The 23874-nt window shown below is 37.7% G+C and overlaps 1 protein-coding gene and 1 non-coding gene across 2 annotated transcripts; both read left to right on the top strand.

Moving 5' to 3' along the window:
• Nucleotides 1–5258: 5258 nt before the first annotated feature.
• Nucleotides 5259–5365, top strand: LOC120269884. The gene has a single exon (XR_005539512.1). It is a non-coding gene; the product is annotated as a small nucleolar RNA R71 (small nucleolar RNA).
• Nucleotides 5366–8334: 2969 nt separating this feature from the next.
• LOC120268460 lies at nucleotides 8335–16447 on the top strand. The gene is made up of 5 exons (XM_039275862.1): nucleotides 8335–8609; nucleotides 8735–8954; nucleotides 9233–9286; nucleotides 10322–10384; nucleotides 16268–16447. The coding sequence occupies exons 1-5, from the start codon at nucleotides 8335–8337 to the stop codon at nucleotides 16445–16447; spliced, it is 792 nt and encodes a 263-aa protein (XP_039131796.1).
• The last annotated feature ends 7427 nt before the right edge of the window (nucleotides 16448–23874 follow it).

The following is a 23874-nucleotide window of genomic DNA, read 5'->3' as shown; positions in this document are numbered from 1 at the left end:
TGCATAAATCAGAATGTTCGAGTGTGACTGCCTTTTGTGCCCCTCCAAATGAATGTGCTCACTCGAATACGAGGAGGTTGGCACACACTCTAGCATCTCACACCGACCTATGTCTTCGCGTTTGAACCTTAGCAAGATCTCCTCCAAAAATAGGTGCATTATGATCCACATTGGCCTATTTCCTTCATACTCGGCCTCACAACCCTACCCTGCATAAAAAGTAACATAAAAACACATATTAGTGTAAAAACCTGAGAAAAGTAATGCTCAACATAAGGAATGAACGCTTCGCATTCATATCGCACAAGCACTTATCATACTCCCCCACACTTAAGCTTTTGCTTATCCTCAAGCAAACATTAAAACATTCTGTGCATTGATGAAGAAAATATTGAAAGTGCTTGGCCTTAGGTTCACCAAGGTATACAAAGAAAGTATTCTACAAGTAAGGAAAAATTTCAACACTAAATACGAAAAAAATCAATGCTCTAGCTAAAAAAACTTGAATCAAAAAAAGGACAACAAACCCGAATTTCGTGTATGTGTGTGAACTCACTCAAAACAACCCAAGGTATACTACTCAAAGTTCTAAGTACAAGGGACTTATTTATCTACAAAAAGTGACAAAAAAATTTAAAAAGATGGTAGTAGCTTCACACATCCTCTAAGGTAGCCCTTTCCAAAGCGGCCGCTAAGGTGGCTTTCACACTTTCGAGGTGGTAGCTCTTTCTACCCGAGTGGTAGCTTTCACTCATCCTATGAGATAGCTCTTTCTCTCATTAGGGCATAACTAGTATCCGACTTGTGAGAGTAGCTTCATACTTCATAGGTGGTAGCTCTTTCCACCCAACAAACACAAATAAACAATAAAAACTATTTTTGTTCCTTCTTTTTCATTTTCAAAATATATATATATATATATATATTTTTGAGTTTAGCACAAGAAAAATAAAACCTAACTAGTCCCTTTAACATCGAACATGAGTTTCCAATAGAGTTGAAAAGAGTGAGTAGTGCACTAAGTGTAAATCGGGCAAAAAAATTCCTAAAAAAATTCAAGCAAGAACTAGAGTATGAAAACATTCAATGTTAACAATTCTCCTAGACTTAAGAATACAATCATTGCAACTACGGTGAACCGCCATTGGCTATGTGAGCATATATCAATCAAGAACAATAGAAAAAGATGTGCGCATTATGAAACTCCCCCACACTTAAGTTGTACATTGTCCTCAATGTACACATGCAAGCTCACTCAAAATGTATCATTCCAAAAATAGATGTGGGAGAAGCAATCAAAACAATACTCCCCTGACTCCTAGTGTTGCGTTTGATGAAGCTAATTCATTGGGAGTAGTGTTCCAACGGGTTGTGAAGCTCGCACGGCCAAGTACCAAAGCACCTTAGCCGTACCCATGACTAAGTCTCAATTTCCAAGAAGACAAGACCATCTGCACGCACACACGAGGGGATTCAGTGAAGCTCAAGAAAAACAAAAATAACTCGAGTGTATAAAAGATGAAGCAATGAATACAACTCGATAATGCAAAATAACATAAACTCAGAAGGAAAATCCTTTCTGAGTGAGCAAGTCTAAAAACAAGAAAATAAGATAAAGTAAAATGCATGAAAGTAAAAGAAAGGTCAAGTGTCGAAGTCGCTCTCGGTCTCCGCTGCTTCTGCTGAAGTGGAAGCATATAGTGGGTCCTCTGGTGGTGGGGTTGAGGATGGAGGGGCTGGAGGTACTGAGGATCCGGGTCTCAGGAGATCTCAAAGGAAATCGAATCGGGCCATAAGATCCGTGTCATCGAGCCGATCGCAAAGCCCGGAGCTCCTCTATCTCGAGTCCGAATCTCTCTAACATCGGTCTCCGACCTCTCGATACGATCATAGGCTCGAATACCCGATGCTACAGAAGATGGAGGAGTCTGCTGGACACCCCCCGTAGTATCTCCTTCGCTTCTGGTGGTCTCAGCGGTAGCTGGAGTGAGAACATAAACCCCTTTCCCAAACCTTCGTACCAACCCCATGATCCTGATCGTATCGAACGTAAGAGCGATGGGCACAACTGTCCTCTCAGCACCACGTAGAGCGTCGTCCAAACCTATTCCTAGAATGAGTTTGGTGATATAAGGGCCCGCAAATAGTAGACCCACTCTCGTCGAACGACCCTGGTACTGCAAAACATCTGCTAGAATGCACCCTAAGTGAAGTGGTACATTGCGAGCCATGGAGTATAAGAAAAGCAGATCCAGTCTGGTCAAAACGGCTGTGTTATCTGCTCGACCTGTCACGGACCTGCTGATGATTGCGTGTACGTATCTGTAACTGAATCGGAACAAGCTAGAAGCCTTCAATAATCCTGGTTCGTACTCCCCACGTCCCACACAAAAATCTCGTATGCATGATATGGGGTGATCGACATCTGGAAAAATCTACTGGTAATCGGCCATACTCCACGGTACCTGTATAAGCGACATCAGTACAGGCCCATCCTAATCGAAAAACTCGGTGACGCTCATAGAGAATGGATGTCCGAATGCTCGAAAGCTGATCGCCTCATGTAGTGTCAACCCTCCCATGTAGCAATCGAAAACTCAAAGGACGCTAAAACCTCTAAGCGTAAGTGTGCGGTAAGTCGTTCACTAATTGTCGTGAGGTCGCTCCAGCCTTCCCACCGCCAGACATCTCATCAATCTCATTAATCACCTCATCACCCTGCTGAATCTGTTGAAGCACTTGTAAATCCGCAAAGCAAGTCTGACCAAACCCGAGTGCTGAAAGTCTCTCGAAGCGAACCTGATGCTCGGGGTTCGAGAATTCCATATGTATCAGCTCGGGTGAAGTAAGTCTGAGGCGCTTAACTTGGTTCTTCTTCGCTCGAGGTGCCATAGCTGGAGTGCAAAAGACGAAAACAGTAAAAAATCTCAGAAGCAATATACTGCAGAATTCCACACGGGCCTGTGGATATTACCCACGCCCGTGTGGCTCTGCAGAGCGTGAAACTCCCGCACGGGTGCACAACAAATCTTAACAATTCAATTGTAAAATCACTTCTAACTGCTTACTACACATCCATCATGCATGAAAACTCTCATTTAAAAGCATTCAACCCGTGATAAACCATAATTGGCGAAGAAAAGAGGATAAAAGGATTACCGAAGAGATGAATATGATAACGTCTGAAATTCGGTAAGATTAGCGAAGAAAATTCTTCCATATAGCAACGAAGGGTCGAAAGATAATCGGGAACAATTTTTCGGCGACTGGAGATGAAGAATGAGACGGATCACAAGGTTTTTAAGGAGAAAATCACGTATCTTGGAATTCTGTGTATCCCCACGGGCGTGTGGAAATTACCTACACCTGTGCGCCTCACTTCGAGAGTGCCACAGGGGTGTACACACGTCCCTGTGCCTTCTCGGGAAAACGCTCCCTTGACTCTGACTGATCTCACACAGGCGTGCGGAAAATACCCACGCCCGTGCGCCAGACCCACAGGGGCAGACGCACGCCCCTATGGCTTCCCTGGTCATCTGAGAAAAATATCAAGTTGCCCACACGCCCGTGCGGAAATTTCCCACAAGCGTGGGCATTCACAGGCCTTAACTCACAGGGGCGGCCGCACGCCCATGTGTTTTCTCGGGATGGAGGGAACAACCTGCAGAGTTTCGCACGGGCGTGCGGAAATTTCCCACGCCCGTGCGTGGTTCACAAGGTCATCCACAGGGGTGAGTCCACGCCCCTGTGTATTCTCAGGAAAATCTGCCCAACTCTGCAGGAAGGCACACGCCCGTGTGGAAATTACCGGCCTTGGAAGTATGTAAAAATGGTTTCCCAAGTATTAATGGAACCTTGGCATCTTCTCAACATCCAACACCACAAAGTCTACAGGAAATATATACTTGCCAACTTTCATAAGTACGTCTTTAATGATGCCCCTCGGATGTCTAACTATTCGATCGGCCAATTGAAGTGTTATCTGAGTGGGCCTGGGCTCTCCCAAGCCTAGCTTCTGAAAGAATGTGTAAGGCATGACGTTGATGCTACCCCTTAAGTCCACCAATGTATTCTCTTCACCCAAATTGCCAATGTTGCATGGGAAGATAAAGCTTTTGGGGTCATTCTTCTTGTTAGCGTATTCTTTTGCAACATCGCAGAATATGAATCATTAAGAATCAAAAATACACTCTTCTCCAACTTCCTTTTATTGGTCAAGAGATCCTTGAGGAACTTTGCATAGCGAGGCATTTGAGACAATGCTTGCATAAATGGGATTTTGATGTGCAACTGTTTGAATAGACCCAAAAACTTCTTGTATTACTCATCATTTTGGTCGTTCTTCAAACTTGAAGGGTAGGGAATTCTTGGCTTGTAAGGTGGGGGTGTCACCTCCTTGTTTTTAGCTCTCTTCTCAACCTCCATGACCTTAGGTAACTCAAGTATTGTCTTCTTATTAAGGACCCTACTCTTAACTTCATGACCACTTCTCAAACTGATCACTTTCACATTCTCTCTTGGATTGGTCTCCATGTTGCTAGGCAAACTCCCATGAGGTCTTTCCGAGAGTGACTTCGTAATTTGGCCCACTTGATTCTCTAAGTTGTGCAATGATGCTGTGTGGTTGCGAAGTGTGGCTTCAACCAATTGAAATCTTGTATCTAATAATTGAATGAATTTGGTCAAAGCTTTTTCTAAGTCGGTCATCCAGTTTTCCAACCCTGAAATTCTATTCTCCATGTTCAAGGCTTGTTGTTGTTGTTGGAAACCCGGTAGTGCCATAGTCTTCTATTGCCTTAATTACTCCAAGAAAGGTTTGGGTGGTTCTTCCACCCTAAGTTGTAAGTGTTGCTATATGAATTTCCTTGGACTCTCATTGCATTACCTACAAAATCAACCAGTTCCACAAAAGTGGTACCACCAGAGAAATCGAGCAATCAGATGGAGCATGTCCTCCCCCACACCTAGTGCAACTCATCACTGCTACCCCTCTAGGAGAAGTTAGAGTGTCTAACTTCTTGCTCAATGACTCAACCTGGGCCGCCAATGATGTGACTGCATCAATCACATGAAGTCTGGCTACCTTATTTCTGTCCTGTGTATTCCACTAATAACCGTTCATAGCCATTTCTTCAATAAGATGTTAGGCTTCTTAAGGGGTCTTGCTTCCTAAGGTACCTCCTGCTGCAGCATCAAGTAACTGCTTTATGCTTAGGTTCAAACCATTATAGAAAGTTTGAATGATCATCCACTTAGGGAAGCCATACTAAAGATATTTCCACAGATGATCCTTGAACCTATCCCATGTCTCAAAAAGAGACTCCAATTTTATTTGCATAAAAGAAGATATTTTATTCTTGAGCTTCACAAATTTTCCAAGAGGGAAATATATGGCAAGAAAAGCTTCTACCATCTCCTCCCATGTAGTGATCGATGCTCTAGGTAATGAATGTAACCATTGCTTTGCTCTCCCATTCAAGGAAAACGGGAAGGCCCTCAACTTGATAGCATCATCTGTAACACCATTAAACTTGAGCATGTCGCACACTTCCAAGAAGTTCTCTATGTGATTGTTTGGATCCTCATCGACCAAACCATTAAAAGCATGTCATTCGATTGTGAACATCTGGATGAAACCTAGCTTGAGATCAAAAACTACGAGCTATGATTGGTGGCGACACAATATTACACCTCTTGCCAAGAACTGCGGGTCTGGCATAATCTGAGAGTGTCCTCTGCTACTCATACTGTTCTGCCATATTATCACACCCTTCATCTTCTATCTCAGCTTGATTTGTCTATTCTTATACAGGTTCTTTTCTCCGTCTATGATTTCTTCTTCCAATTTCTAGATCTCCTTCAACAAAAGTTGAAGGGTTTTCTCTGGTAATAACCTGGAGCTGCAACTAAAGAAAGAAAACAAATTAGAATGATGGAAGAATAAGAAAGTGTGAAATAGAACAAGTGATGAATAGCTAAAATAGTAAAGTGCAAAACAATTTCAAAACGTCTATTCACCAGCAAAGGCACCAAAAACTTTAACACACCCATTTTTATTCGCAAAATGCTTCCAAAGTACCCCGGTGAGTGGGTAGTCATATCCATAGGGAATAGTGCTTAGAAGCAAGAAGCAATGCTATTTAGCTCGAGTGAAAACCAAGCTGTGATGAGTGAACAAAATCAATGCAAATAAAAATAAAGAAAAGAAGGAGAAGCGCAATAGGTATAAGGAGAGGTAATTGATAAGAGAATGGGGTACCCACACATTCCTTACCATAGGACTATTATTTCAAGTGCAAGACTACTAATTATGCTTCCTAATTGAAGTTTAATAAGTCATAGAAATCCTAAGTCACAAGGTCCCAAACCTAAGTTCAACAGTGACTAACCCTTACACTATGTCCCGGTGGAAAAGAATACTCTCGATGCCTCACACTGTGTGGGGTTGCATGAAGCTCTAGGGACTTCAATTGATAAACCCTATTCCCTAGTATAGATCTAATCCTTTGGTCTAGGCAAAAGACCCCTAGTCACAATTAAGCCCCAGCACTAAGGATTACTTCAACACTTCACTCTGTTCCTTGTGCAACTAAGCTCCACTGGAGTTTGTCTCTTAACACTTCACTCTATCATAACTGCAGAACTCTTGGAACACGGAGGTAGGATAAAGCACATCAGAAAGGAAAGGGGACGTTCTGCTACCTCTCGACTCATTCTCTCGACCCTCTCCAATCTGGCTTTATCTAACCCTCATGGCGTGTCACTCATCGACAAGGATTACCAAGATAGATTCTCAACCCTAGTGTCACTCTAAAGGAAAATCAATACAACAAACATTCAAGGTTGAGACTCAATTAAAACATCAATTAAAGAAGCAAAACAAGAGTCAATGAAGCAAAATCATCCTAGGGTTTACAAGTCCAAGCACTCACTAGGGTTTTAGCTTTCCATGAAGCAATATACAATCAACAATGAAATCAAATGTAAAAGCATGCAATCCATAAATAAAACCCCCTTGTAGTCCGTATCAATGGTCTTGTAAAGCTGCGCCGTGTTCTCCAATGGTCCCCTTGTCAAGCCTAGGACATACCTCGCCAAATCGGTACTAACGAAAGCACCCCATATAACTCTTCTCCAAAGGAATGCAATGTTGAAGGCCATAGAACCACTCCAAAAATCTAAGTAAAGCCTCTCCAAACCGTAGCCATGAGTGCCACCAAAGGTGGGCAAAAGATGGAAAAAAGATCTCTCTAGAATACTCAAGTCACAGTATTTAAAGGGTCTGGAATCAAGCATCCGCATGGACGTGTGAAATTTTCACACGGCTGTGTGGATTTCTAGAACTTGTTTCCTGCAAGCTATGAATAGTCATTTTACTATAGTAAACTAATACAGTACTTCGCCAAAATGCTCCCAATTCCACTCTTTTCATCGAGGCCACATGAATGGGCACACATTCATGCAGTGGATAGCGTCGCGTCTTCATTGAAACCACATTGATGACACTCTTACTTGTATTACACAAGTAAGAACGCATGAGTGTGACTGCTTTTATGCCCCTCCACTTTGTGTATTCGCTTGAGTACAATGGAGGTTGGTACACATCCACATGTCTTTGACCATGACTTATGTCTTCACATTTGTTCAATCTAAGAACTTCATCAACAAATGCATCCATGATCGATTTTTGCTTCCTTTCTTCTAAAATTGTTTCCACAACCCTAAATGCACAAAATAACATAAATACACATGCATAAGCGATAAAATCTGATAAAAGTGATGCTCAATGTAAGAAAAAAATACTTCGTATTACTAATACACAAGCACTTATCGCTTTGGCTTTTGTGCGCTTTGTCTACCTACCTCACTTATTGAAATTCCAAGGGTTGGGTGTGAAGTTTGAGATAGAATCTGGAGAGGCTCTATTATCATGTTTGAGTGCAAGATCTCTATTAATAGAGTAGATCTAGGCACAGAAAATGGATGATGAGCTAAATGGGAAATGCATAGCTAGAGAAAAGAGAAGACAGTAAATTCAGAACTTAAGTTGATGGTACTTTGGAGTTTCAAGGCTGTCTTTGGGTTCATAGAGATCCTACACTTTGAAAGAAGATTCTAAAAGAAACTTATTCCTCAGTATTTACAATTTATTCAGGGAGTACCAAGATGTATAGATCCCTCAGAGAGAACTACTGCTAGCCCAGGAGAAAGCGTGAGATAGCCTATTTTGTTGCTAGGTGCTTAGTGTGTCAACAAGTGAAAGTAGAACATCAGTGATTAGGAGGATTGTTACAGTCTTTGTCTATTCCAAAGTGGAAATGGGAGCATATCAACATGGATTTCATAGTTGGTTTACCTCGCTCATCGCATGGTCATGATATGATATGGAAGGTGGTGGATAGACAGACGAAGTCAGCACATTTTCTAGCTGCTCATGTAAGAGATTCATTAGAGAAGTTGACACAACTCTACGTTAAGGAAATTGTTAGACTTCTTGGCCTGCCAATATCCATTATTTCTAATCGAGATCCTAGATTCACATCTAGATTTTGGCCTAAATTACAAGAACCTTTTGGGGCAACTTTGAAGTTTAGTACAGCTTATCACTCGTAGACATATAGCCAATATGAGCAGATAATATAGATACTTAAGGATATATTAGGGCATATATTTGTGATTTCCAAGGTAGTTGGGACTGACATTTACCATTTGTGAAGTTTTCCTAAAACAACAGTTACCAAGCGAGCATTAGTAAAACTTCATATGAAGCATTGTATGGAAGGAGGTATCGAACACCAGTTTGTTCGAATGATATTGGGGAAACTAAGCTGCAAAGTATTGGGTTGATTAAGATGACCACTACCAAGGTGAAGTTGATCAAAGGAAGGTTAAAAGCAGCTCAAGATAGTGAAAAGAGCTATGCTAATAATAGTCAAAGAGCTTTAGAGTTTGATGTGAGTGACAGAGTGTTTCTAAAGATCCCTCATTAGAAGGGAGTTATTCTTTTTCAGAATCGAAGGAAGTAGAGTCCTTGCTATATTGGACCATTCCCTATGATTGAGCAAATTGGACCAATTGCTTATTGTTTGGAGTTGTCTCTAAGGTTAGAGAGAATTCATGATGTTTTTCAGGTTTCTATGTTGAAAAGTATATGCCTGATCCTTCGCATATACTTAAGACACCACTACAGCAATTTTGATAAGATCTAAAATTTGAACTTCAACTAGTTCAGGTTCTTGATCAACAAGATAAGGTGCTTCACAAGAATGTTATACCTATAGCTAAGGTTCTTTGGAAAAGTGGTAATGTTGAGGAGATGACGTGGGAGCTAGAAGCATCTTTACGTAAATAATGTCCTCTATTGTTCAGTGACGCTGGTGAATTTTAAGGAAATAGTATCTTGTTCTCTATTTTTTTATGCCTTTTCTTTGCCTCTTTAGGGATATTAATTATTTGTTTCTTTTGCTTTGTCTTTTCTTTGAATTAAAGGGCATTCTTGTCCTTTTGTTTTGTGTAATGGCATTTTAGCGATTTAGTTGAAGTAGTGAGGGTAAAAGGGTCATTTTGCCTCAAACCTTATTATTTTTTAACTTTAACTTCTCCAACGGTTGAGATTTTAAGAGAACTTCGCTACTTTGACCATTCATCATCTCTTCCTTGAGGTTCCCTTAAATTCTCAAGCTTGTTTTGGAATTAAAGAGTCAATTCTTCTTCATTGAAGTTGATTAGAGTGAGTAGCTTTGCAAGTTGGTGTTTTCATTGTTTTATTTATGCTCTTTGAAATTTTGTTGTGATTGTTTAAGCTTTCTAAGTGTTACCCTTTGTATGGAGGTTATTGGATCCTTGTTTTGAGTAGAGAAGTATTAAATTCCATATTTTCTCTTGTTCTTGATTCTCTTTTGAGAGTTTTGAATATCTTGTTTTAGATGGAATTTTGGATTGAAACCATGGTCTTTGAATGCTTTAGAAGTTTTTTATACATCACTTTATTGTGTTTCTTGAAAATCCTAGGGGATGAGGGATGTATCCTAGGGAGATTTGTTGAGTATCAACTCTTTATACTATAGCTCACACTGGAATTACTGTAGATCAGAGAGTTTGTTTCCCGGTACTATGGCAATCACGTGTTGGCACATGTTGTTTCAAAATCTTTGAAGTTATGGATTTAATCCTTATCAAGTTTTCATTCCACCATCTTAAGGGCAGACCCAAATTCTTCGTTGTCGACATCGAATGTGATTTATTTCATTTGTTACGATTGATTTCCATTTTTGTACTTTTCTCTTATGTTTCTGTATATGGAATGCTTTCGTATTTGTAGGAGGAGAGCCCCCAAGCAAAGTCAAGGCCTTCAAGGGAGCTTGACTACTTTTGGGTCTTCATTGTGAGTAATTTTGTGTTGTTAAAACTCATAATCAAGTGAGATTTTAATGATAACTAATTGGAGCATTTACACTTGTGTATGGCTTTGGAATGCAATTCCAATCTTGAAATTTATTTGATGTGTTTTAATCCTTATTCTTCTTTGATTCTTATTCTCTTTGTGAAAGGAAAGGTTATATGATTGACACTTCTTGTGAAGGGAAAGTCTTATGCTCTAATATGCAATTATTTTGCAAATGCTTTCATGTAATTTGTTGTGCAAATGCTTTCATATAATTTGATGGTGACAAGCTTTGTGAGATTCATTACAGTGGAGGTCCCCATAGATGGCCTATAGAGGCATCGTGGTTGACCATTATATTACCCATATCAGAAGGCGCGTAGAGAGCCTAAATGGGACAATTGCTCATTGAGACACTCGAGGTCATCACACGAGGTTCTCAGGGGCCAATGCCGAGTTGGCATATCTAGTTGATTATGTTATATTTAAAAATAACCTTGGCAAGTTCAAAGCCATAGTCATGGCCACAATTAGGGAGAACATTCTTTGAGGTCAACCCGATGAGTTTTCAAAGAATGACTTGTTGGTGAATTATGCATTTTCAAAATAACTATTTTTTCTTAAGCTATTTTTGAATTCATTAGTGATTATACTTAATTATAAGCTATTAATTTATTGGTTATTCTTGCTACCATACTTATTGGTTTCATTTTGATCTTATTTGAACTATGTGGCTTATTCATTCACTGAGCAATAACATTACTCATCACTCATCTGTTTCCCTCCTCAGGTTGAGTAGTACATGGGGCCTTTCCCTCTGCTGGGTAGCAGCTTGTGGGCATTGTCTTTGGTTGTAGGTATGTACACATCTTTTAGAGCATGTTGTGTGTTATCAATCCTTGTATAGGTTGGATCAGTTGGGTTGCATATTTGAGCTATCTATATCACCTCTTGTACTCACACCTTGGTTATATAAATATATCTATATCTATGGTGTTCTTCCTAGGTTTTATTTTTGTTTGTTTGGTGAATTTTGCTCAGGTTAGGTTTTCTGTTAGCCTTACGCTAATTCAAGGAAGGTGCTGATTACTCCACTTAAATTAATGCGGCGGTTGTCTCAGGCCTGACTGTGAGTAGGGGTGTGACAGAACTGTTCAAGACCCAAGGACACATTTTCTTCTCTATATAACTGAAAATGAAATGGCCAAGTTCCATATTTCGCTCATCCTCGTGATTCTTGCCACATTACTCATCATCAACCATGCTACCATAAGACTTCCCGAATGGTGGGGCATTCCTCTAAAAGGCTACAACTTCCAAAAAACCACAATGCTTCCAAAATGTCTTGGCATCCTTTCGAAAGGTTACAACACTAAATGGTTTTGCATATAGATGGTTAAGGAGGTTGGTCACCGGGGGAGGCACTCTTAACATTAACTAAAAACCACTTATGGTTTTGTTGTCCCAAAATTGATAATCATGTTTGGGAAAATGTGGTTATAAACAACTATACAGGGTGCCATGCACACCGCTTGAAAAACCCATAATGTTAACATAACCCGCGTATAAATTTTTTGTAATTTGGTAAGTCGAATTCTACTTTCATTTCGTTAATATTATTCTTGTAAGACATGTTCCTATTATCACACGTCACGGTGTTTTCAAAAACATGCTGACATCACAGTGTCTTTGAAAGAAGAGAGATGTGCTCTCATGTAAATGGTCAAGGATTCCCCATGACGAGTTGCTCCCAATTTTTACTAAAAAGTTGGAATGTGCTCACATGTAGATGGTTAAGTGTTACAAAAAAGAAACTATGGATTTTGTGAGTCTTGGGAGATAATTTTTTATTTTTGCTAAATATTCTTTAAACATTTTGTAATGACCAATTTTTCTTTGCTTATTGGATTTAGTTTTTTTGGTGTTTCTAACTTTTAGTTGTTCAACTTTTATTTGGTTTTTGTTTTTATTACAACCAAGTTTGTCACTAAATTTTTATCGTTTCACAAAGAGTGGTGGAAATGGTGCTAAAATTTTGATAAAATCCTTGAGTTAGTTCCTCTGTTGTAGTCACTCCGTCCTTTTGGTCCCTTAATTACAAACGCTACTAATTTCATCCCTCTATTTTTTTTCATTTAGGCAAGTTAAGGTGCTCTACTAAATGGTCATTAGCTTCTCTGCTATATCTTGCTGATGTAGGTTTATATATTAACAAAAATTAATAAATTATAAAAAAATTAAAATTACAATAATTTATTAAAAATTATACAAAATATTATAAATTATTAAAAATTGTAAATTAATAAAAAAACGAAGGGCTGCCACGTATGATACCACGTGTGGTAAGGTAATTTTCAAGGTATGAAACTTCCCTAATCAAAAACCTAAATTAACTCACTTGCCTATCTTCTCCAACTTTAATCCTAATCTTATTTACTTGATCAAGTTTGAAATAATAATTAATACTTTTAATATTATTAAATATGTTTTTATAAATTTTAGTTTTTAAATAATTTTAATACTTTTTTATAATGTTTAACACATTTTTATGAAATAATTATAAAAAAAAATAATACCTTTTAACACTTTTTGTAATTTATTTTTATAAAAAAATAAAATTGATAAAAGTATTAAAAATTATAAATAAAATATTAAAAAAAATTTAAGAAAACTATAATTATTTTTTTATGACTTGATCCTGCACGTCGTTAGAAAAGATCAGGATTGAGCTTGGAGAAAATAGGTTGAGGAGTTAATTTAAGGTTTCGAGTTTGGGGAGTTTCATACTTAAAGAAAATATTGAAAAATTAAAAAATTATAATTATTTTTTAGAACCCGATCCTGCATGTCGTTAGAAAAGATCGGGATTGAGCTTGGAGAAAATAGGTTTGGGAGTTAATTCAGGGTTTCGAATTTGGGGAATTTCATACCTAAAGAAAATATTAAAATAAAATACCATAATTATTTTTTTATAACCCTATCCTGCACGTCAATAGAAAAGATCGGGATTGAGGTTGGAGAAATTAAGTTGGGAAGTTAATTTAGGGTTTTGAGTTTGGGGAGTTTCATACCTAGATCTAAACCGTATCAATTTTAGCAATTTGGACAGTGCAATTCTACTTCCATTTCGTTAATATTATTCTTGCAAGTCATGTTCCTATCATCACACATCACGGTGTTTTCAAAAACATGCTGAGATCACAGTGTCCTTGAAAGAAAAGGGATGTGCTCTCATGTAGATGGTCAAGGATTCCCTGTGACAAGTTGCTTGCAATTTTAACTTTTGGTCAAGTGTTAATGAAAAGAAATTGAGGATTTTTTGAGTCTTGAGAGATAATTTTTTGGTTTTACTAAATATTCTTGAAACATTCTGAAATTATCAATTTTTCTTTGTGTGTTGGATTTAGTTTTTTTGGTATTTCTAACTATTAGTTGTTCAACTTTTATTTGGTTTTTTTTTTTATTAGAAGCTAGGTTGCCACAAAATTTTGGTTATTCCAATAAGGTTGCTGGTAGAAATAAATATAAAAATGAAAAAAAAAAAAGAGAAAAGAAAAAAATTTTTAAGTAGGTAAAAAATTTAGAAGGGACATAAAGAGAAAATTAAAGTTTTTCCGAGACCTCCAAATTACCAATCAAAAAGTAGGTAGGAGGTAGTTCACGTCCAGGTCTAAAAACATTAGTTTATATATTTTTTTGTTATATATATATATATATATATATATGTCATTTTTAAATGATAGATGAACATGTTTATGGTGAAGAAATGAGATAAATTGCTTTTATTTATTTATTTAGTTATCATCCCTTTTTTTTCTTAAAGACTTGCAGAAGGCCAACACTAGAGTTGGTCCTCAAAGCTGTTCATGTTGCATGGATTTTTACTGGGCAACAAGCACCCCCATTTAAGAATAATAGTTATGGACGTGCACTAATGGGGAGCACATCTGCTAGCTCAACAATATTGTGCCCTCACCTTATGTAGGTTTCCATCGTCTGTCTCCTCAAAAAGAGAATCTTACACAAGGGTCCCGGTAGCAATAAGCTAAGAGCTCGTTGGTTCATGTCGCATGTAAGCTATGTTAATAGCACCACAATAAACCTAAAAGCAAATTGTTTTTATTTTTCTTCTAAACATCATGAAACTCATGATTGGGTTTCCTTTGTCTTAACATATAACATACACAATTTTTATTTTTGTTTATATTTTATTTATAATTTTTAATACTTTCTATAATTTTTTTTATTTTTTGATAAAAATGTATAAAAAAGTATTAATTATTTTATAAAAACGTATTAGGATCATAAAAATATTTTGAAATATTTTAAAAAATACTAATTATATTTTTAACTAGATCAAGTAAAAAAGATCATGATTAAAGTTAAAAAAGATAGGCTGGGGAGTTAATTTAGGATTTCGAGTTTGGGAAGTTTCATACTTGAAATGACATTATAACACATGGCATCATTTATGCCCTTATTTTTTTTAATAATTTTTACAATATTTGATAATTTTTATAATTTTTAATATTTTTAATATTTAAACTTTTGTGTAAATTTAATAATTTCAATTTTTTTTATAATTTTTAATCATTTTTAGTATTTGCTAATAATTTTTAATAATTTTTATAATAGTTTATTAATTTTTGTTAATATTTAAAGCCACGTCATAGGATATAACAGAGAAGCTAACGACCATTTGGCAAAGGAACTTGATTTGCCTAATTGAAAAAATAGAGGGATGAAATTATTAATATTTGTAATAGACGGACCGAAAGGGCAGAGTGCCTATAGTAGAGAGACTAATTAACTCAAGGATTTTACCAAAATTTTAACACCCTTTCCGCCATCCTTTTTGAAAGGACAAAAATTTGGTGGCAACTTAGTTTCTAATAATAAAAAAATCAAACAGATGTTAAACAACTAATAGTTAGAAACACCATAAAACTAAATCCAATAAGCAAAGAAAAATTAAAATTGATCATTACAAAATGTTTCAAAAATATTTAGTAAGAATAAAAAATTATCTCTCAAGACTCACAAAATCTTTGGTTTCTTTGTAGTAACACTTGACCATCTACATGTGAGCACATCCCAACTTTTTATTAAAATTTGGGAGCAACTTGTCACTGGGAATCCTTGACCATCTAAATGAGAGTACATCCCTCTTCTTTCAAGGACACTGTGATGTGTGATGATAGAAATGTGGCTTGCAAGAATAATATTAACATAATTGAACTATAATTCCACTTACCAAATTACTAAAATTGATACGGTTAGGTTACCATTTTGCTTTTTTCAACCGGTGCGCATGGCGACCTGCATTTTTCATGCATTGTTGTTTATAACCACATTTTCCCAAACATGATTATCAATTGTGAGGCAAGAAAACCATAAGTGGTTATTAGTAAATGTTCAGAGCGCCTCCCCGGTGAACAACTTCCCTAACCATCTTTATGAGAAATCGCTATAAGCCCGGGGAAGTGGATTCCAATTTTTTACCAGTAAAACATAACATATGATGTCATTTAATGTTGTTTTTGGTTGTTGTGTATATTTTGAAATACTTCCCACCCGTACTTGCTCAAACTAAGAAATAAAGCGTAATTACTAGTCACGTCATCCTCATTATGCAATGGACATAATTGATGCTCATCTTTGTGAAATCCCATCCTCCTTCCGCTTCAAGGGAGCTTTATTCTCTTGGGCATTGATCTAGACTAATAGTAGCCACATCTCACTGGGATGGGACTGCACTCGGTGGAGCGCTTGCCTCCGGCTATGCCCCATCGATATAAGGAACATCATCAACCTCATCGAAGGTGCTAGGTGCAATTTCTGCAATTGTTAGTTGACCGTTGTAGCCCTTTGGATGGATGTCAGGCCATTCTGGAAGCCTTATGGCTTTTAGCCATTGTAGCGCTTTGGAGGGATGCCAGGCCATTCTGGAAGCCTTATGGCTTTCTAGTCATTATAGCCCTTTGGAGGGATGTCAGGCCATTATGGAAACCTTATAGCTTTTTGGCCGTTGTCGCCTTTTGGAGGAATGTTAGGCCATTCTAGAAGTCTTTTGGCCACGTTGCCATTGTAGCCTTTGGGGGGAATGTCGGGCCATTCGGGAAGTCTTACGGTAGCATGGTCAAGGATGAGCAATGCGGCGAGGATCACGAGGATGAGAGAAATACAAAACTTAGCCATTTTGTTTTTGGTTTTACAGAGAAGCCAATGTGTCCTAGGGTCTTAAACACTTTTCCTCTCCCTCTCACCAACACTTCTAACTGACACTCAAGTGGTTGATGCATAAATAGCCATTCAAGGAGAAAATCTAGCACTTCACAGATGCACACCTAAAGAAGCTTTAATTGTGTAATCGGTTACTATAGTTACTCTAACGTAATGACCACCGATCCTTGCCGAAAGTGATGGCACAGGGAGTTTTGTTTCCCATACCACAACTTTGATTTCAGTTATGGCTCTAATCCAACATTTACACACTATTTAATAGGCCATCTTAAAAGAGAACTAATTTGCGTTTAGTCCACAACATCTAAATAAAACCCAATGAAATTTTAACAACACATAATAGTTTGAGTAATATCAATATAAATGAATTACAAGAGATATCATATAAAAGGTGTATCTGAAAAATGAAATTTTTATTAAGACAATCACATGAGAATATAAAAAACCAGAGCATACCTCAAAACCATTAGTTTTTGCTAGTTTTCAGTTATGCTACCTGTATGGAGAGGTCTTCGAAGGAGTTAAAAACTATTATCTGTAAATGTTCCAAAAGAACCTCTGTTAAATCGGTTCCTTGTGGTATTAGTATCGATGGTTTCACTTTCTACTCTCATTTGCAAACCATTTAATATCTCTAAATCTTTTTCTTTTCTCTGTATTTCCTTCATCAAACCTTTGCTTGTGCCTATAAAATGAGATTCATATATAGAATGTAGAGATAAGGTTAAAACTTTTGGGAGTTCTAAAAGAAATTGGGGAAGTATCACCGACTTGCTTCACTGTAAGTTGTTCAACTTGACCATGGAGCTACTTCTCCAATAGCTTTTCTCGTTGAGCTACACATGAAAGAAATTTTTAATATATTAAAAAATAGGAGATGATTACTTTAATCATATAGATTACATAATCACTGGATAAACACACAAAAAGAGAAGTAGCAAAAAGTCATTACCTTTCTCCACTAAAACGTCTTGTGTTAGTTAAGATATGGGAAATACAGCTGCGCTTAGTAGTAAAGTTAGTGATAAATGTTGGGGTTTTGCCTGAAATGCAATAGTAAAAAACACAGAATTTACTGTACTAATGTAATGTAGCACTGTTACTGTTCATATGCGGCCGGTATACGGGCGCACACTTGCTCGTGAACCTCACTAGCGAACCTATGCGGGCGCAAGCTTGCCCGTGAGCCATTCTGTCTACGAGGTTACTATAGCACGAGTAATGTAGCACCGGTACTGTAGCAAAAACATTGTTCATATACAGGGTTCATGCGCTCGGGAACACCCTGTGAAACTCACTGGCGATTTTGTGCAGCCCGTATGCAGCCCGCATAAGCTGCAAAACACCTTCAATAGCTTCCTTGAGGCTTCAATGCTCCTCCCAAGGATTCTACAAGGCTTCAAGGGTTCAAAACAACTCATAAAATGCTATCAAACCCCCCATTCATGTTAGAATGAGATGAACAAACATACAACAACACAAGAAACGATTTTTAGCGTGGAAACCCTACAAATCAAGGAAAAACCACGGGACTCTTTAGAGTCTCTTAAACATGTTTCCACTATGTTGACTTATGGGATAACACCAAGTTCTCTCTAGCTCACTAGAAGAATACATGCAAAGAACATGAATTTCACAAGAAAAGAGATTCAACACTCATACATCATCCATACACTAGGATGGTTCACAAAAGGACCTTAAGGAATGAGAGTTAAGGGATCAAACCAAAGGATTAGGAGAGATCCGGTGATGAAGCCTTCTAATCTTGCTTTCTCCAGGAACCCTAGCTCCACATTCTCTTCCTTAGATGATGCCCTTTCACCTTTTCTCTTCTTTTCCCACAAAAAAACTGTGAATCGTCACCCCCTCATTCTCATCAAAGATGAGAGCTTTTACCACTGTGAAATTCCCTTCAAGCCCTCCTCCATAAGTCAACATAGCTTCATTTTTTTTAAACCATGGGCCAACCCAACAAATGGGTTGGACCCAACAAATCTCCCCCTTAGCACCATTTGGTGGGTTCTACCAGTCCTGCTCTTTCCCGACATGCTTCAAGCTTCTCCTTGGACAATGCCTTGGTGAACATATCAGCCCCATTCTCACTAGTGTGTATCTTCTCCAAGTACAACTCTTTCGCTTCAAGAACATCTTGAATCCAATGATATCTAACATCGATATGCTTGGACTTCGAATGGAATGTTGAATTCTTGGAAAGATGGATGGCGCTCTGATTGTCACAATAGACAATACACTTCTCTTGTTGCATACCCAATTCTTCAAGAAACTTCTTCATCCACAAAGCATCCTTGCAACCCTCAGTAATTGCAATATACTCAGTTTCTGTGGTGGATAATGCAACACACTTCTGCAGCTTTGACTGCCAAGAAACAGTTCCCCCAGCAAAAATCATCATGAACCCTAAAACTGATTTTCTGGAGTCCACATCTCTTGTCATATCTGAATTTGTGTACCAATACAAAAAATGTTCACCTTTACCAAAACACAAACATACCCAGGAAGTACCTCTTAGATACCTCAATATCCACTTCACTGCAGGCCAGTGTTCCTTTCCCGGATTTGAGAGAAATATGCTCACAACGGGAATAACATGAGCAATATCTGGCCTCGTACACACCATGGCATACATCAAACTGCCAACAACGGATGCATAAGGAACTCGGCTCATCTCCTCCTTCTCTTTCTCACTTGAAGGACATTGACTTGAGCTAAGTTTAAAATGACCTGCAAGTGGAGAACAAATAGCCTCGGAATCCTTCATGTTGAACCTCTCAAGAACCTTGTCAATGTATTTTTCTTAAGACAACCACAACATCCCATTCATCCTGTCACGGGAGATTTTCATACCAAGAATTTGTTTAGCTATATCTAAGTCCTTCATAGCAAAGGACTTGCTTAACTATCTCTTCAGGTCTTCAATCTTGCTTGCATCACGACCAACAATAAGCATGTCATCAACATAGAGTAGAAGAATATTGCAGTCATCATTTGAGTGTTTCTTCACAAACACACAATGATTAGCAGATGTTCTAGTATATTCTTGAGTCACCATAAAGGAATCAAACTTCTTGTACCACTGCCTTTGCGCTTGTTTGAGTCCATACAAACTCTTTTTCAACCTGTACACTAGATTATCTTTTTCCTTGACTTTGAACCCTTCTGGTTGCTCCATATATATTTCCTCCTCTAAATTACCATCAAGGAATGCGGTTTTCACATCAAGTTATTCCACCTCTAGGTTTAGACTAGCAGCTAAACCAAGCACAACTCTGATGGATGACATCTTCACAACTGGAGAAAATATTTCTTCAAAGTCAATACCTTTCTTTTGACTGAACCCCTTCACAACCAGCCTTGCCTTGTACTTTGGTTGTGAGCTATTACTTTCAATCTTCAACTTGTACACCCACTTGTTCTTAAGTGTTTTCTTGCCCTTAGGAAGCTTCACCAAATCATAGGTGTGGTTCTCACACAAGGAACTCATCTCCTCCTGCATGGCTCCAAACCACTCCTGCTTCTTCTCATGTTGCATAGCTTCCTCATATGTTTTTGGCTCTCCCCCATCACTGAGCATAACATATTCATTTGTACTGTATCTGTTAGATGGATGACGGTCTCTAGTAGATCTTCTCACTTGGGTTTTAATTGGTGGTGCTGGAGATGCTTCTTCAATTTCTTGAACTGGCTCCACATCTTCAACTGGAGGAACTTCATTTCTAACAATCTCATTTCCATTTTCTTGTACATCTCCCCCTTGAGCTGAACTCTATATAGGTGAAGGAACTGGATCAACACTAACAGTAATCTTAACTGAGGAATTATAGGTCTCACCCTGCTCATCAAGATCAGTCATTTGGTCTGCTAGAAACACAACATCTCGGCTCCTGACAACCTTCCTGTTAACTGGATCCCACAATCTGTAGCCAAACTCCTCATGACCATAACCCAAGAAAATGCACTGTTTTGCTTTGTCATCAAGCTTGGACCTTTCATCTTTAGGAATGTCAACAAATGCCTTGTAGCCAAATACTATCAAATGAGTATAGGAGATATCCTTCCCAGTCCACACTCTGTTCGGCACATCACCATCTAGAGCTGTTGCTGGAGAAAGATTTATCATATCCACTGCAGTCCTCATAGCTTCCCCCCAAAAGGACTTAGGAAGCTTTGCATCAGAGAGCATGCATCTGATCCTCTCTTCAATTGTTTTGTTCATTCTCTCAGCCACGCCATTAAGCTGAGATGTCTTGGCTGGAGTCTTCTCAAGCCTGATGCCATGACATCTACAGTACTCCTCAAATGACCCTCTGTATTCACCACCATTATCTGTTCTCACTACCTTCAACTGTTTTCCTGTCTCCCTTTCAACCTTGACATGGAGATCCTTGAAGACATCAAGCACTTGATCTTTGGTCTTCAAAACAGTTGCCCAGACCTTCCTTGAATGATCATCAATGAAGGTCGCAAAATAATGTCCACCCCCAAGTGTTTTGTCCTGCATAGAACAAGCATCAGTATGCATCAAATCAAGAATATGAATAGAGTTTAACACTGAAAGAAACACACTAAGTGTTTTGCACAGTCAATACAAGCTTATTCAAATAAAACCTATGGCCACAACAAACGAGACTTATTACATGCTAATTAAATTGACGATGGCCTAACAATCTCTGCTAAGCTATCTGCCACACACCCCTACTCCTGATCTGAAAAAAATATCAACAATATTTATGAGCTTGACCGCCCAGTAAGCCCACTAAAAATATAGGGATCACTTCAAAATCATAATTTATCAGAATGCAAACTCAACAAAACAAATTTATTGCAAGTAAACACAGTTGTCAAAAATTGAGCATATAGGTCCCCCAAACAACTATTGCCAAAACAAAATCACAAAATTCATATATTTACCCTCGGTGACCCGAGACAAAATTTATCAGAAGTCATATTTTTACTCTCGGTGACCAGAGCCAAAATTATCAAATGCTGCTATTCTTCACCGATGACAAGCAGTGGGAAACTATAGTTTCTAAATCAAAATACATGTCGACATAGTCACTGTTTAACCCCCACTGACAGGGTTATTGGATAGTTAATTGAAGACTAGTTTCTATGTCAAAATACTTCCTATTGTCAAAACAATAAACTAATCGGGCAAATTACAAGACATTTACAGTAACGTGATCCCATTTTATCAAATGAAAATAAACCAGTTAATGTAATCCAAACATGAACAAATAATAAAAATAATAATATTTGCTAATCAGAAATTAAATAAAATACCTGAAATTCAGAAAATAAACAATTTGAATTTAAATAAATGAATTAATCATAAACTAAATAAATATTTGAAATTCAAAAATTAGAAAACCTGAATTTGGTGAAATGAATTAAAAATTCAGATTTTAAATAAAATATCTGAAATTCAAAATTAAACAATCTGAATTTAAACAAATGAATTAAAATTCAGGAATTAAATGATCAGTATTTTTAACTAAATATTAAAGCTTTAGATAAATTTAAATCAAAATAATATATCATCAACATGGAATCTAAATTAATTTTAAGATAATTCCAAAAATACAAATAAATAAAAAACAGTACTTTTCTCAAAAATTCCAGATATTCAAAAACTAGAGGATACACATATAATAAGATTTATATGTGGGATACTTACCTGATATTCGCTAAACTTCCAAAATCGAAATTGATCACCAACTCACGAAAACTCGACTCGAACACTAAATCAAAGCTCAACGAAGGACCCTAAACCCATTCGATGAGTACTTGGGAGAGCAAGAAAATGAAGATCAAGAAGAACCTCACGCTCCTCTTCCAAGTCACAATTTGAAGCAACCAAAGTCACAATGCCAAAGAAAAAGAGAAAAAGGATTCAATGTTGAAAAAAATTTGGAGGGAGGTCCGTGGAAGAAAGAAGAAAGGTATCACTCCTCCTCATCCAACACCTCAAGGAAAGAAGGTACAATTTTCACCTCTCTTTACTCATGAAAAATCTGAAGTTCATTCATTGATGTCATTGAATTTACCGGAAAGAAACAACAACAATTCATAGGTGACTGGGGGTAATTTCTCACTATTCGAACCCACGTAAGGTAATCGACAAGGTACGTCAGGCTCGTGACGTTAAACAAATGCTTTTTGGGAGGCAACCCAAGCATTTGGTGGTTTATGTTCATGTTTTCATGTTCTTTGTGTTCATTTTAATGTTCTTTTCGTATTTTCTTAGAGTTTTGAATTTGAATAAGTCCATGCTCACATTGCTTTGTGTATCATTATTATCGTCTAAGTTGTGTTTACTCGTTTTTTCTTAATGAGAAACATGTGTTTTGGTTGTCATTTCATGCATTAGATCAAACTTTCAAGCCATTATTTCATGTTGGAGATGTTTTAGAACACCTTATGGCCATTCACATGCACTTTGAGAAGTGTTTAAAACCTTGAAATTGAATTCATGGGGCATACGGCCTCAATGAGGCCTTCATTGAGGCCGTCTGCACCATCCAAAGAGAAACACTTAGGGCATGCGGCCTTAATGACGGCCTCATTGAGGCCGTCTGCCCTAAACTAAGAAAATGAGCTACTTCATATGGCCTTAATGAGGCCCTCACTGAGGCTATATGAAGTCAGGTCTCTTATGTTTTTTCTTGCCACCTTTTCTCTATCTCTTCACTATTCTTCTTCTCCAACCGAGTTCTTCCTTTTATTCAACATCAAACCTTGGCCAAATTTCATCCTCTCTTGTTCTAGATCATCTCCTAACCCCTTTTAGAAGTCGATCTAATGATTTCATCAGAGCTTCACTCTAGTTTTCTCAAGTTTTTGTCAGTAAGAACTTAGATAACTTAGTTTATTTTCTCCATTTCTTCTTGCTTTATTTGGTTTGTTTGTGGCAACAATTTCATCAGTAGTGTCTAGAAAATACAAAGTGTCATCAAAATCGAGAGAATGCCGCATGGCTTCAGCAAGGCGGTAAGTGAGTTTATCATCTCCGACTCTCAATGTGAGCTCTCCGCCGTCCATGTCAATTAATGCTTTGGAAGTCCGCAAGAATGGTCTCCCAAGTATCAATGGTACATCCGCATCCTCATCAACATCTAGCACTACAAAGTCAACAGGAAAAATATACTTGTCCACCTTGACAAGTACGTCTTCAATGATGCCTCTCGGATGTCGTACCGTTCGGTCCGCCAATTGTAAAGTCATCTGAG

The sequence above is a fragment of the Dioscorea cayenensis genome, chromosome 9 (genome assembly GCF_009730915.1).
Source record: "Dioscorea cayenensis subsp. rotundata cultivar TDr96_F1 chromosome 9, TDr96_F1_v2_PseudoChromosome.rev07_lg8_w22 25.fasta, whole genome shotgun sequence".
NCBI classification, from domain to species: domain Eukaryota; kingdom Viridiplantae; phylum Streptophyta; class Magnoliopsida; order Dioscoreales; family Dioscoreaceae; genus Dioscorea; species Dioscorea cayenensis.
This window is presented reverse-complemented; position numbering and strand designations above follow the sequence as displayed.

Excerpts from the sequence above, each read along its gene's own strand:
- LOC120268460 (XM_039275862.1), top strand. The coding sequence starts at position 8,335 with ATGGATTTCATAGTTGGTTTACCTCGCTCATCGCATGGTCATGATATG. Across the intron at positions 8,955-9,232 it reads AAAGAGCTTTAGAGTTTGAT|GTTCTTGATCAACAAGATAA; the intron begins GTGAGTGACAGA and ends CAACTAGTTCAG. Across the intron at positions 9,287-10,321 it reads ATGTTATACCTATAGCTAAG|GAGGAGAGCCCCCAAGCAAA; the intron begins GTTCTTTGGAAA and ends TCGTATTTGTAG.